Source organism: Rhinoderma darwinii, chromosome 1, assembly GCF_050947455.1.
Source record: "Rhinoderma darwinii isolate aRhiDar2 chromosome 1, aRhiDar2.hap1, whole genome shotgun sequence".
NCBI lineage: Eukaryota > Metazoa > Chordata > Amphibia > Anura > Rhinodermatidae > Rhinoderma > Rhinoderma darwinii.
Window position 1 is genome coordinate 31,952,229 of NC_134687.1, and position 16,633 is coordinate 31,968,861.

The 16,633-nt window shown below is 45.3% G+C and overlaps 1 protein-coding gene across 2 annotated transcripts in view; it reads left to right on the forward strand.

Annotated features, from left to right (window-relative positions):
* CFAP99 (cilia and flagella associated protein 99) overlaps window positions 1-16,633 on the forward strand; it is a 129,226-nt gene that overhangs the window by 41,370 nt on the left and 71,223 nt on the right. The window contains exons 4-5 of one of the 2 annotated variants that reach the window (XM_075848965.1): window positions 10,188-10,332; window positions 10,563-10,663. In XM_075848965.1, coding sequence (XP_075705080.1) covers window positions 10,188-10,332; window positions 10,563-10,663 — 246 coding nt within the window. The remainder of the gene's footprint in view (window positions 1-10,187; window positions 10,333-10,562; window positions 10,664-16,633) is intronic. The other variant, XM_075848968.1, reaches the window with a different exon arrangement.

A 16,633-nucleotide genomic window follows, 5' to 3' on the forward strand; every position in this document is an offset into this window, starting at 1 on the left:
CAGAGTGGCGGGTAGACTAGGGCTCACTTGTCCGTTTCCCTACCCCCCGTCATTACACTAACATTGTCTAATAGAAGTACTAACATAGCAGACCTGGGGACCTTCATTAGGCCCCCAGCTGCCATGACAACCCACGATCGTATTGCAGGAGGTCCGATGGGGTGACAAAGGGGCCTCCCCTGTCTAACAACTTAGATGCCACAGTCGCTATTGAACATGGTAGCTAAGTGGTTAAACATCTGGAATCAGTGTTATCTCTGATCCCAGCCGTTAGAGCAGGGTGTCAGCTGTAATATAGAGCTGACACCCGCTGCGCAGTGCCAGCCTTAGATTGGATGTTCTGTGTTGTATCTTCTGTTGGAACCCCTTCTCCATATGATGTTTTATCATAGTGTACAAATAACCATATCAAATACTGACTAATTGTAAGTGCCATATATTGCCATACGTTGGCCAAATAACACTTCCATACAGTTCCCTAATAAGCAATACTATACAGCCACCATACACTGTGAAAAATAATATACTGTACATTGCCTAAGCAAATAAATACCCCCATACAGTGCTCACATACGACAAAAATACAACATTGGGTAGATCACTTTACTTAAAGGGACACTCCGGCCAAAACAAAACTTTCCCATGTGTGCCATTATGGTATTCCATGTGTCAGTCTCTCACGTGTTATTTATCTCTATATATCAGACTGGGATGGTTGCTTAGCAGCAGAGTGAATCCAGCTCGGTGACGCGCTTTCTCTACTTGAGTCTATGGAGATCTATATGTCACCCATCACAGGCTTCAGCACTAGGTTTGCACAGGGGGGGGGGGGGGGGGACAGAAACTTCTATCATCAACCACCACTAATACTTAGACTGGTTCCTGTCACACATGTATAATGTAGAAGAATATAGTGCAGCCTCCCTGTCTGTATACTTATGGTTTCTCAGCTTATTTAGGAGAATAGAGAAAGAGAATGATAATCAGTGTCCCCCAGCATGCAGAAATGGTATAGTCTTTAGTTGGTCATGTGATGCTATGCTGAAGCATCATGGGATTGATAGCAAAGCAGAGAGGAAGAGAAAGCTGAGGAACTCTAAGAATCAAGGTGGAGGCTTTTTTTAGAGCACAGACAAGGCAGCAGTTCAAAACGTAAGTACAGAATACATAAAAGAAATGTAGAGTGTGGTATACAGCCAGGTGGGGGTGCAGACATGGAAAGTTGTGTTTCCACTGGAGGTGGAGTTTCCACTGGATATTCTTTAAATATGAGCTTTAGAACAAGATAAACTGAGTCTCAGCAAACACAATATTTCAATTCAATAATATATGTAACATATACAGTACGTCTTGAAGCTAAATAAAAGCAGCAAATATCATGGTCGTATTCATACAGCTCTAAGTAGCAGTATCTTTACAAATCTTACCACTCCACCGCTTTTCTAAATTCCAAGCAGATATCACCACCAACTTCTTTCGTCCTATGTCCTACTCAGAGGAAGTACGGATCCTCACTAAGGACAAACTTCCTCTAGTGCACGCAAAGCACTGGAAAGACTAATGAGCAGGACAACTCTCAATCCTGATACCATTTAACCGTGTTAGTCAGGGGTATCATAATCCTGACGAAGCCGGAATGGGCGAAACTAGTCCGGTATGATCCCGGAGTCCACATAGTTTTGCAATGATTTGCTAAGAAACAAGTATCTATCTTGTAAGTTTTTTTTAAAATAAATGCGCAAATATACCTTTCAAGCAGATTCCACCCAGCGGTTGTTTCTTTTTCCTATAAATTCCTCCCTCACGGCAACGAACCTGTTTTAATGGTATCAGGATTGGGAGTTATCCTGCTCTTTGGCCTTTCCAGTGTTTCACGTTCACTAGAGGAGGTTTGTCCTTATCCGTATTTTACCAGAAAAAGAGAAAGGCAAGTGTTGCAAATGCATCGCTCACATAATACCAACATACAGTCAACAAATAACAGATCCACGAGTCATTTAATAACAGTGCTATACAATTCATAATAATATTTCTGGTGGTTATAAATGCCCCTGGGGCGCCCCCTTTCAGCAAGGAGGGGCTGATGCGGTCTGTGCAGTCTCATATGTTGCACACCCCTAAGGCTGGCTTTTGGCCTTTGTAGAAACTAGGACATACAAAATTATAGGGATACTGTAGCAGACATTTTTTGGACAATGGGGCTGGTATTTGTAGCGTCCATGACCGTGGACCGTCGGTATTACTCCCCCCTGGTGGCTGCAGCCATGGATCTGTGAGCACTGGCCCGCATCTCCTCCCCAGGAGACGCCAGCGCTCACTTCCGCTCCGGTCCGCTGTGTCCCGTAGGGTGCGCGCACGCTTGTGCCCAGCCTCAAAGGGCCAGCGCGCGCACATGGCAATTATCATTAATTAGCCCATGATCATTCTGGACTATAAGAAGGGCCCTGCCCCTATGCTCATTGCCTGAGCGTTGTTGTGTTTTCCTATGTTAGTCTTGCAAATGGTCCCTTAGTGTTATCCTGTTCCCGTTGTTCCCGTGCCCTCCTACCTGTACCCTGTATCCCGTGCTATTTGTTCCTGTGCCTTAAACCTGTTGGAGTCGTGTTGTGCCACCGGTTCCGCCTGATGTTTTACCCCACGTCTGGTGTCTGCTGTTAAGGTCCCATCTGTGCCTAGCCATTGCTACTGTCTGAACCACTACAGGTACCCTTGTGCTTGGACTATTTATGTATTGACTTGGTACTCTGTTGGCCAACTGCTATCCCGCTACGTCGGTACGGCCCAATGGGCCCACATACCCACAGATCGTGACCGTATTATTATAAGGGCACTGTTACAGGCACTATTATAAGAGCACGGATGTCGTTTGATTGGCATTAAGGGTATGTGCACACGATGAGAGGCTTTTGCGTCTGAAAAGACAGACTGTTTTCAGGAGAAAACAGCTGCGTCGTTTCAGACGTAAATGCTGCTCCTCGTATTATGCGAGGCGTCTTTGACGCCTGTAATCTTGAGCTGCTCTTCATTGACTTCAATGAAGAACGGCTCAAATTACGTTGCAAAGAAGTGCCCTGCACTTCTTTGCCGAGGCAGTCAATTTACGCGTCGTAGTTTGACAGCTGTCCAATAACGACGCGTAAATGACAGGTCGTCTGCACAGTACGTCGGCAAACCCATTCAAATGAATGGGCAGATGTTTGCCGACGTATTGTAGCCCTATTTTCAGACGTAAAACGAGGCATAATACGCCTCGTTTACGTCTGAAAATAGGTCGTGTGAACCCAGCCTGAATGTTTATTTTTGGGACTGTTTGGCATTACTATTTGGGTTGTGTGGGGCTCTGCAATTTATGGATTAAGTAGACCATGGGCCCTGGGCTGTTACCCAAACTTGGGCCCCCCTTCCTCACCGCCGCCCTGCCGCACCGTAACTATTTTTAACACTACTTTTTTGGGCAAGCATTAACAGTGTTACGATTTCCCTTGTCACAGGGCTGTGTCCCTACATACTGACAGTATCACACTGTGCTAGGACACATCCTCCTGACAAGGGGAATTGTCTATCAGTCCTGGACTGCAGAAAGACTTTTTGTGAAATACAAGGATTTCCTATAATAAACATGTCAGGAGAGGTGACAGATTGTCTATAAATCTAGTGACTCACAGGTGACGACGTAGTTTTTTTCCACTTCTCCATCCAGTCCAGACTTCATGACTACTTTTCCCGGCCATGACCCATTTCTGCAGAATTTGCCACTCAGATGTCTTTGGCTCCTCACTTTTCCAACATTTCCACACCTATAAACAAAGATAATATTATCATGGTGCCACACACTGTGCCCCTAAATATAATAGCACCAAACACTGCGCCCCTGAATAAAATAGTACAAACACTGTGCCCCTAAATATTATAGCACCATAGACTGCGCCCCTGAATATAATTGTGTCAAACACTGTAGATAGCACCACACACAGCCCCCTGTAAATAGCGCTATACAGTCCTCCCCCTCTGTAAATAGCGTCACATAGCCCTCCCCCTCTTGTATATAGTGCTACACAGCAATCCCCCTTAGATATAGTGATACACAGCGCTCCCTTCTATATAGTGCTATACAACAATCCCTCCTTGTATATTGTGCTACACAGCGTCTCCCCCCTTGGACCTGCAGCTCTTGTAATTGCTTAGTATAATGTCCCCTGTAGCTGCCCCCACAGTATATTGCCACCCATAGCTGCCCCCACAGTATAATTTCCTTCATAGCTGCCTCTACACAGTATAATGCCCCATAGATGAGACACAGTATAATGCCCCCATAGCTGCTACACAGTATAATGCCCTTCATAGCTGCCTCTACCCAGTATAATGCCCCCATAGCTGCAACACAGTATAATGCCTCCATAGCTGCAACACAGTATAATGCCTCCATAGCTGCGACACAGTATAAGGGTATGTTCACACGGCCAAATTTCAGACGTATACGAGGCGTATTATGCCTCGTTTTACGTCTGAAAATACGGCTCCAATACGTCGGCAAACATCTGCCCATTGATTTGAATGGGTTTGCCGACGTACTGTGCAGACGACCTGTTATTTACGCGTCGTCGTTTGACAGCTGTCAAACGACGACGCGTAAAAATACAGCCTCGGCAAAAGAAGTGCAGGGCACTTCTTTCAGACGTTTTTGGAGCTGTTTTCTCATAGACTCCAATGAAAACAGCTCCAAAAACGGACGTAAAAAACGCCGCGAAAACGGCGCGAAAAACGCTGCGAAAAATGCGAGTTGGTAAAAAAACGTCTGAAAAGCAGGGTCTGTTTTCCCTTGAAAACAGCTCTGGATTTTCAGACGTTTTGGTTGACTACGTGTGAACATACCCTTATGCCTCCATAGCTACGACACAGTATAATGCCTCCATAGCTGCGACACAGTATAATGCCTCCATAGCTGCGACACAGTATAATGCCCCTATGGGTATGTTCACACGGCGGGGGTCCGTAACGGCTGAAATTACGGGGATGTTTCAGCCTGAAAACATCCCCGTAAATTCAGCCGTACCGGCATGTGCAGGCGCTTGAACGCCGCGTCAATTACGGCCGTAATTAGCGCTGCTATTCATTGGAGTCAATGAATAGCGGCTCCAATTACGGCCAAAGAAGTGACAGGTCACTTCTTCTACGCGGGTGTCTATTTACGCGCCGTCATTTGACAGCGGCGCGTAAATATACGCCTCGTGTGAACAGACAAACGTCTGCCCATTGCTTTCAATGGGCAGATGTTTGTCAGCGCTATTGAGGCGCTATTTTCAGACGTAATTCGGGGCAAAAACGCCCGATTTACGTCCGTAAATAGGCCGTGTGAACATACCCTCTAGCTGCGACACAGTATAATGCCTCCATAGCTGCGACACAGTATATTGCCTCCATAGCTGCGACACAGTATAATGCCCCATAGCTGCGACACAGTATAATGCCTCCATAGATGTGACACCGTATAATGCCCCATAGCTGCTACACAGTATAATGCCTCCATAGCTGCGACACAGTATAATGCCCCATAGCTGCTACACAGTATAATGCCTCCATAGCTGTGACACAGTATAATGCCCCATAGCTGACACAGTATAATGCCCCATAGCTGTGACACAGTATAATGCCTCCATAGCTGTGACACAGTATAATGCCTCCATAGCTGACACAGTATAATGCCTCCATAGCTGTGACACAGTATAATGCCCCATAGCTGACACAGTATAATGCCCCATAGCTGTGACACAGTATAATGCCTCCATAGCTGTGACACAGTATAATGCCTCCATAGCTGTGACACAGTATAATGCCTCCATAGCTGTGACACAGTATAATGCCTCCATAGCTGCGACACTGTATAATGCCTCCATAGCTGCGACACCGTATAATGCCTCCATAGATGTGACACCGTATAATGCCTCCATAGATGTGACACCGTATAATGCCTCCATAGATGTGACACCGTATAATGCCTCCATAGATGTGACACCGTATAATGCCTCCATAGATGTGACACAGTAAAATGCCCCATAGAGGTGACACAGTAAAATGCCCCCATAGCTGACACAGTATAATGCCCCATAGCTGACACAGCATAATGCCCCATAGCTGACACAGCATAATGCCCCATAGCTGACACAGCATAATGCCCCATAGCTGACACAGCATAATGCCTCCATAGAGGTGACACAGTATAATGCCCCATAGCTGACACAGTATAATGCCCCATAGCTGACACAGCATAATGCCCCATAGCTGACACAGCATAATGCCCCATAGCTGACACAGTATAATGCCCCATAGCTGACACAGCATAATGCCCCATAGCTGACACAGCATAATGCCCCATAGCTGACACAGCATAATGCCCCATAGCTGACACAGCATAATGCCCCATAGCTGACACAGCATAATGCCCCATAGCTGACACAGCATAATGCCCCATAGCTGACACAGCATAATGCCCCATAGCTGACACAGCATAATGCACAATAGCTGACACAGCATAATGCCCCATAGCTGACACAGCATAATGCCCCATAGCTGACACAGCATAATGCCCCATAGCTGACACAGTATAATGCCCCATAGCTGACACAGCATAATGCCCCATAGCTGACACAGCATAATGCCCCATAGCTGACACAGTATAATGCCCCATAGAGGTGACACAGTATAATGCCCCATAGCAGCAACACAGTATAATGCCCCATAGCTGACACAGTATAATGCCCCATAGCAGCAACACAGTATAATGCCCCATAGCTGACACAGCATAATGCCCCATAGCTGACACAGCATAATGCCCCATAGCTGACACAGCATAATGCCCCATAGCTGACACAGCATAATGCCCCATAGCTGACACAGCATAATGCCCCATAGCTGACACAGTATAATGCCCCATAGCTGACACAGCATAATGCCCCATAGCTGACACAGCATAATGCCCCATAGCTGACACAGTATAATGCCTCCATAGAGGTGACACAGTATAATGCCCCATAGCTGACACAGTATAATGCCCCATAGCTGACACAGCATAATGCCCCATAGCTGACACAGCATAATGCCCCATAGCTGACACAGCATAATGCCCCATAGCTGACACAGCATAATGCCCCATAGCTGACACAGTATAATGCCCCATAGCTGACACAGCATAATGCCCCATAGCTGACACAGCATAATGCCCCATAGCTGACACAGCATAATGCCCCATAGCTGACACAGCATAATGCCCCATAGCTGACACAGCATAATGCCCCATAGCTGACACAGCATAATGCCCCATAGCTGACACAGCATAATGCCCCATAGCTGACACAGCATAATGCCCCATAGCTGACACAGCATAATGCCCCATAGCTGACACAGCATAATGCCCCATAGCTGACACAGCATAATGCCCCATAGCTGACACAGCATAATGCCCCATAGCTGACACAGCATAATGCCCCATAGCTGACACAGCATAATGCCCCATAGCTGACACAGCATAATGGCCCATAGCTGACACAGCATAATGCCCCATAGCTGACACAGCATAATGCCCCATAGCTGACACAGCATAATGCCCCATAGCTGACACAGTATAATACCCCATAGCTGACACAGTATAATGCCCCATAGCTGACACAGCATAATGCCCCATAGCTGACACAGCATAATGCCCCATAGCTGACACAGTATAATGCCCCATAGAGGTGACACAGTATAATGCCCCATAGCTGACACAGTATAATGCCCCATAGCTGACACAGCATAATGCCCCATAGCTGACACAGTATAATGCCCCATAGCTGACACAGCATAATGCCCCATAGCTGCTACACAGTATAATGCCTCCATAGCTGTGACACAGTATAATGCCCCATAGCTGACACAGTATAATGCCCCATAGCTGTGACACAGTATAATGCCTCCATAGCTGTGACACAGTATAATGCCTCCATAGCTGACACAGTATAATGCCTCCATAGCTGTGACACAGTATAATGCCCCATAGCTGACACAGTATAATGCCCCATAGCTGTGACACAGTATAATGCCTCCATAGCTGTGACACAGTATAATGCCTCCATAGCTGCGACACTGTATAATGCCTCCATAGCTGCGACACCGTATAATGCCTCCATAGATGTGACACTGTATAATGCCTCCATAGATGTGACACCGTATAATGCCTCCATAGATGTGACACCGTATAATGCCTCCATAGATGTGACACAGTAAAATGCCCCATAGAGGTGACACAGTAAAATGCCCCCATAGCTGACACAGTATAATGCCCCATAGCTGACACAGCATAATGCCCCATAGCTGACACAGCATAATGCCCCATAGCTGACACAGCATAATGCCCCATAGCTGACACAGTATAATGCCTCCATAGAGGTGACACAGTATAATGCCCCATAGCTGACACAGTATAATGCCCCATAGCTGACACAGCATAATGCCCCATAGCTGACACAGCATAATGCCCCATAGCTGACACAGTATAATGCCCCATAGCTGACACAGCATAATGCCCCATAGCTGACACAGCATAATGCCCCATAGCTGACACAGCATAATGCCCCATAGCTGACACAGCATAATGCCCCATAGCTGACACAGCATAATGCCCCATAGCTGACACAGCATAATGCCCCATAGCTGACACAGCATAATGCCCCATAGCTGACACAGCATAATGCCCCATAGCTGACACAGCATAATGCCCCATAGCTGACACAGTATAATGCCCCATAGCTGACACAGCATAATGCCCCATAGCTGACACAGCATAATGCCCCATAGCTGACACAGTATAATGCCCCATAGAGGTGACACAGTATAATGCCCCATAGCAGCAACACAGTATAATGCCCCATAGCTGACACAGTATAATGCCCCATAGCAGCAACACAGTATAATGCCCCATAGCTGACACAGCATAATGCCCCATAGCTGACACAGCATAATGCCCCATAGCTGACACAGCATAATGCCCCATAGCTGACACAGCATAATGCCCCATAGCTGACACAGCATAATGCCCCATAGCTGACACAGCATAATGCCCCATAGCTGACACAGCATAATGCCCCATAGCTGACACAGCATAATGCCCCATAGCTGACACAGTATAATGCCTCCATAGAGGTGACACAGTATAATGCCCCATAGCTGACACAGTATAATGCCCCATAGCTGACACAGCATAATGCCCCATAGCTGACACAGCATAATGCCCCATAGCTGACACAGCATAATGCCCCATAGCTGACACAGCATAATGCCCCATAGCTGACACAGCATAATGCCCCATAGCTGACACAGCATAATGCCCCATAGCTGACACAGCATAATGCCCCATAGCTGACACAGCATAATGCCCCATAGCTGACACAGCATAATGCCCCATAGCTGACACAGCATAATGCCCCATAGCTGACACAGCATAATGCCCCATAGCTGACACAGCATAATGCCCCATAGCTGACACAGCATAATGCCCCATAGCTGACACAGCATAATGCCCCATAGCTGACACAGCATAATGCCCCATAGCTGACACAGCATAATGCCCCATAGCTGACACAGCATAATGCCCCATAGCTGACACAGCATAATGCCCCATAGCTGACACAGCATAATGGCCCATAGCTGACACAGCATAATGGCCCATAGCTGACACAGCATAATGCCCCATAGCTGACACAGCATAATGCCCCATAGCTGACACAGTATAATGCCCCATAGCTGACACAGTATAATACCCCATAGCTGACACAGTATAATGCCCCATAGCTGACACAGCATAATGCCCCATAGCTGACACAGCATAATGCCCCATAGCTGACACAGCATAATGCCCCATAGAGGTGACACAGCATAATGCCCCATAGCTGACACAGTATAATGCCCCATAGCTGACACAGCATAATGCCCCATAGCTGACACAGGTTCGGGCCGCGATGGGCCCCCTGGCAGCCTCGGGCCCCGGTGGGCCCCCTGGCAGCCTCGGGCCCCGGGCGACCGCCCGAAACGCCCATATTATAATCCGCCATTGTTTATATTCTTTTTATACATTAGTTTAATTGATTTTACAGAAGGGAAAATGTATCCTATCTTTAGCTGATCAATCTATGTATTTTGCATCTAATATCTTCTAGATTCTTAATGATGAAGAAGAACAATTTGTCATTGACGTTTTTTCTGGGTGTGTGCAATACAAAGATCTCCTAGATGTTGTTGTCCATTCTTTCTATGCCCGGGATGGGAAGCATTATCTACTGTCAGAGCAGTGTTTGTATGCTGGTAAGTATATTAAGGAGTATATTATGCAGGTATGAACTCCGACAATGGACTGACATGGTGCAGGGAAGGCAAAGTTGTTTAAAAAATTGCATGTCACCAAAAAGTTTCTAAAGACTTCCTTTGTTATATAGCATATAAATATCATCTTAGGGTTACATATTGGTATTTATGCTTTCTTCTATATCACACTGACTAATTTAGTATTTATTTCTATATTTTTTCTTTCACAGTGATAAGTTATATCGCCACATTTAAGCTTGAAGATCTTAGTCTTAGTTTTCAAACCTTTGGGAGAATTATTAGATGTCAAGATTTCACCAAGATGGGCAAGGTAAATATAACGTATATAAATAATTTCTAAAATTTGAAAAATCAGAAGCATTAAAAAAGATTTACTTCTTCAAAGGGACACCTATCACATCAAACATGATGGCCCATTATCTGGCATCATTTTATAGAGCAGGAGGAGCGGAGCAGATTGATATATCGTTTTGTGGGAAACGATAACCTGTTATTAATTGATTTAAAGGGGTTATCCAGGTTTTTAAAATTGATGACCTATCCTATATTGGATTGGTGGGGGTCTGACTCTCTGCACCCCTGCTGATCAGTTGTTTGAAGGGGCAACTGTGCTCGTATGAGTGAATAGGACGCAATACCTTTCATAGCCACCACAACTGTAATGGTGCATGCAAAGCACGAACAAGAAGGAAAACATGTAAACAATAAAGAGGCCCCTTCAAATAGCTGATCAATGGGGTGCCTAAGAGTCGGACCCCCACTGATCTAATATTGATGGCCTCTCTCTTAAGGATAGGCCAGTAATTTTAAAAACCCGGAAACCTGCTTAAATCTCTGCTCATTGTCAGCTTTAAAGGGAATGTGTTGCCAGAAAAACATGTTTGTTTTTTTTTAATTAAACATTTAGTGTGTAGGTGATTAAACATTGTTCAAATTTTTTTTATTTTTTTCACGAGTCAGGAAATATTATAAATTAATTCTAATTTATAATATTTCCCATTGCTGGTCACTAGATGGAGCTATTCCCAAAATCGCAGCATTGCAAAATTGGGTAAAAAGCCCTCGCTCTAGTGAGCTCTCAGCATCCCCCCCCTCCTTTATCCTGGCTAGTGCCGGGATAAACGAGGGGTTTGAACGGTCTAACCTCCTACACTGTGTGTCGCCATTTTTTGAGCTAACACACAGTGTAGTAGGTTTACATACAGTAGTAAACGTACACAAACACGAACATACATAGAAATCTCTTACCTGCTCCTGCCGCCGCGGCTCCCTCCGGCCCGTCCGCTCCCGCTGGTTCAAGTGCACAAGTCCGGAAGCCGAGACCGGAAGTAGTAATCTTACTGTCCGGCCGCGACTTCCGGTCCACAGGAAAATGGCGCCGGACGGCGCGCATTTCAAATTGGACTGTGTGGGAGCGGCGCATGCGCAGTTCCCACACAGACGGCGTACATGTTAGTGGATGGAACGGGCCCCGTTCACAGTCCCTATGGGACTGTGGCTGCCGTATTCCATGTCTGTATGTGTCGTTAATCGACACATACAGAAATGGAAAAAAAAATGGCAGCCCCCATAGGGAAGAAAAAGTGTAAAAATAAGAAAAAGTAAAACACAAACACACAAATAAATATAAACATTTTTAATAAAGCACTAACATCTTTAACATATTAAAAAAAAAATTGTGATGACACTGTTCCTTTAAGCTGGTTATACACATTTGGTTTTGATCGGCCAGAATGCGTGCGATCAATGATCCGTGGGATCGTTTGTATGAGTGATCACACTAGCAACACGCTAAACTAAACTGACAGAGCAGGGAGAAATAATAATAATTAAAAAACAGCAGACTGGGCTTGTGCAAAATGGCAAATTATTTTCCGATTTCATGCTATACTTGGCGGACCACGATCGAAAAAAATACAACCTGACAGATCACGTTTAGCCATAGCAAACGTATGTTCACGAATAAACGATGGACGGCCAAAATGACTAAAGTGCGATTTCACACGACAATCGTCTTTTGTTTCATAAGGTAATGTAGCAGTTTGGGGAATGTAGTTAGGCAAAGAGACACTCTCAGCGCAGTATTCTGGTTAAACAGGACTTAGAAGCTTTATTTCTCTTTCAAGCAGGCAAGTCCAATAAACACAAGGGTGGCATCGGCATACACAAAGTTAAGAACAAAAAGAAACGTTTCAAGTAACAAAAAACTCCAAGTATAAAGTACACAGTCCAGCCCTTTGCAGGGGTTAGCTCTCACCCCCCTGTTAATATCAGGTCTGAGCAGCAGACGACCAGTCTTCACACTCTTGCTCTCCTCACACACTCTCACAGCAGTGCTTATCTCTTATTTAATAACCCTGCACCTGTGTGGAGGGAAGAGCCTCTGTTAACCTCTTAATAGACGTCTAGGAATATATCTCACTTGACAGATTAACCCCCTCAACCTGTTACACTAAGGGTGTGTTCACACGCCCTATTTACGGACGTAATTCAGGCATTTTACGCCTCGAATTACGGCCGAAAAAACTTCTCCAAACCGTCTACAAACATCTGCCCATTGAATTCAATGGGTCTTACGGTGTTCTGTGCAGACGGGCTTTTTTTTTACGCGCCGCTGTCAAAAACTGGCGCGTTAAAAGACGCCCGCCTCAAAGAAGTGCATGTCACTTCTTGGGACGTAATTGGAGCCTTTTTTCATTGACTCCAATGAAAACCAGCTCCAATTACGTCCGTAAAAGACGCCGCGAAAAACGCGTGCACTTGTTAAAACGTCTGAAATTCAGGAGCTGTTTTCGCCTGAAAACAGCTCCGTAATTTCAGACGTAATTGGCGTTGCTGTGTGAACATACCCTAAGAAGTGAATAGGTGATAAATGTTTTTGGCCTGAATACCTCTTTAAATCACAAAGTCGAGTTCTACTACATCCGTATAAATGGTCCTTTGTAAGCACATAGGATGTCTCGTATTAGCAGATTTCTTAAGGACCATCTTAAGGACCATCAGAGTTGGCAAGACATTTACCTTGTGCTTCTCTTATGAGCAGTATTGTGTATTTTTGCTATTTTCTACGCAGTGTTTGATATATAACATACGAGTTCAAGGCTTACCTACCATAGATTCACTACCTGTAGTTGATATATGGTCCATATAAAGGGCTCCCCAGATCAGATTGGCTCAATCTCCTTTGCGTATTGGTCGTTATGAGCAAGGGAGCGGGACACTGGCCCCATGGACATGCCACCTCCCAACTGCAAAGGCTGGGAAGGAGGAACGAAGAATAAGTGCTAGAATGGAAGAAGGGGTGGTCGTTTGAACCAGGTCCGGGTGGATAAACTCCAATTGGTTTTGTGTTTTTCCTTTACGTGCATTCCGAATTGTATGTAAGTGACATAGGAACAGTAGTAATCACAGATCCCTTAGAATATATGGTCATTTCTATGGACTCTTTGTGTGTGTGCTCCATTATATATATATATACTTCTCAACGTGTCCTCATTCTGCTGCGGATAAGAGCTGCCGCTTCCTCTTAAGAGCTCTGAGTTCACGTGGAGTTGTTAATGTGCGGGCTTGTCAGCATCGGCGTGGATTGTTGTTGTTGCACTCGATGAGATGTGGAAACAGAACGAGCTCCCACAGATGTTGCTGCAGTAATAGGAGAAAAGATTGGTGCACCAGGTGGGATGCGAACCCACTCGCCAGTGACATCACACCCTACGCCACATCTCCACAGTAATGAACATATGCATCTCACTAATTAGTCACCTATAATTAGATTTCTCTGCCTCTCGGAAATTCTCATTCTGTACCAAAATAGCCATAGTCTGCCAGAAACAGAGCGCCCTTACGTCAGCACAGAGAAATCGTATGGAAACATATATGTGCCTAGAATTTATATGTGGCATCTGACATGGGAGCTCCAGCATCTCAGCGACAATATAAATGTTTGCATTTATCTAGATTTGTCTGTATGGCCCTTATAACAAATGTGCTGTGTACCATAGGCACCAGGTCTCCAGGAAGTTTAAGTTAAAACATAGGTTGACCTTTTGTCAAGAGCCTACATATTATGTTCAGTAACTTTACAGAATCTTTGCTTTACTTCTTAGGGTATGTTGACACGAGGGCGTCCGTTACGGCTGAAATTACGGGGATGTTTCAGCCTGAAAACATCCCCGTAATTTCAGCCGTAACGGCATGTGCAGGCGCCTGAACGCCGCGTCCATTACGGCAGTAATTAGCGCTGCTATTCATTGTAGTCAATGAATAACGGCTCCAATTACGGCCAAAGAAGTGACTGGTCACTTCTTTGACGCGGGCGTCTATTTACGCGCCGTCTTTTGACAGCGGCGCGTAAATTACGCCTCGTGTGAACAGCCAAACGTCTGCCCATTGCTTTCAATGGGCAGATGTTTGTCAGCGCTATTGAGGCGCTATTTTCGGACGTAATTCGGGGCAAAAACGCCCGAATTACGTCCGTAAATAGGCCGTGTGAACATACCCTTAGGCCTCATGCACACGACCGTAGCCATGTGCACGGCCATGATTTTCGGGTCGGCCGGGGGCAGAGTGTCACCCGCAAGCCGCTCGCAAATCACGGGCCGTGAACATGGCCGCAGCCATTATTTGCTATGAGCCTGGACCGCAGAACACAACCGTAATAAGACATGCCTGTTCTTTCTGCGGTCCGGGCTCCTGGGCCATGCACGGTCGTGTGCATGGCCCCATAGGAATGAATGGGACCAAAATTCTCCCGTGGATTTTCGTTGGAATTGTGGCCGCAAAAGCACGTTCGTGTGCATGGGGCCTTAGGCCTCATGCACACGTCAGTATTCTGGTCAGTATTTTGCTTCAGTATTTGGAAGCCAAAACCAAGAGTGGGTCCAAAACACGAAAGAGGTGCGAATCTTTTCATTATTGGTTCTCTGTTTATGTTCCATTACTGGTTTTGGCTTCCAAATACTGAAGCAAAATACTGACCAGAATACTGACTTGTGCATGAGACCTTAGGTTACATCAAGACTGAACTTCTAGAACTTATTGCTTGATCAGTGTCAATACAGAAAATTCTTTAAGAGATATTGTATAATCCTTACACCGGGCACTGTACAATAATATGTAAAATAAGATGCAGTGCAGTTTGATTAGGGGGTGTGTCTGTCAGCGCAGTGTTGACTGATTCCAGTAGAAACCAGCAGTATTGTGAGCGCAGCTATGGACTATTAGGGTAAGTTCACATGTAGCATAAATACTGCAGATTTTCCGCAACAGATTTTGTTGCAGAAAATCTGCAGCATAATACAGTAGCAGCAGATTGGATGAGATTGAAACAAATCTCATCCCCACGCTGCGTAAATGATGAGCGGAAAAAACGCTCAGGAATTGACAAGCAGTGCATTTTTTTAATCCGCAGCATGTCGAATATATTTGCGTAATCGCTGCTTTTTTTTTGCGGGTTTTCCTCATTGAATTCCATAGTAGATGCTGCAATTTTTGCGGCGAAAAAGCTGCGATTCCGCCACATAAATCGCAACTCAAGAAAAAAATAAAATCTTACCCAGAATTCTGTGCTTCTTCATCCAGCCCAGTCTCCTGGGATGACATTTCATCCCATGTGACCACTGCAGCCAATCACTTATGGGTTAAAACATCATCCCAGGAGGCCGGTCTGCAGGACGTCAGAGGGTAAGTATGTGTTGTTGGGTTTTTTACGTGCAGTTTTCCACAGTGGACATTCCAGCCGCAAAACTGCACTACAATATTGTGTGGTTTTTTTGGACAGAATTCCCTGCAGCCGCCAGGGCGGTTACACTTTGTACTTTTACGCAGCGTATCCACCCTGTGTGAACATACCCTAATACAGGTTGTAACTCAGGATCAGAACAAGATTGGTAACGCAATGTGTGCACAAAGTTACTAAAAAAAAATATGTAAATGACATCTAATTATGCATAATATGTTTTTTAATAGGCCCATTTAATATGAGGCACAGTTGTAGAATCATTACTCATCTGTCCATAATTCAGTGCCCCCAATGCCTCAATATTACTTCTGCCGGCTCAAGTCATGGGACACTTTGTGATACCATCATGATCATGAGTATTTAGATTTCCCTTTAAAGCCGGCCATTCACATGAGATAGCTTTCGGACTTCACCCAATTCCATCATTAACGTGGATACCCTACTTTGCCAAGAATACGTGTTTATTTCCATGGGAAGAGGGGAATAAGCAGATCTCCCACGGGAACAAAGAAATGGGCATGTTAAAATCCAACATGCCCT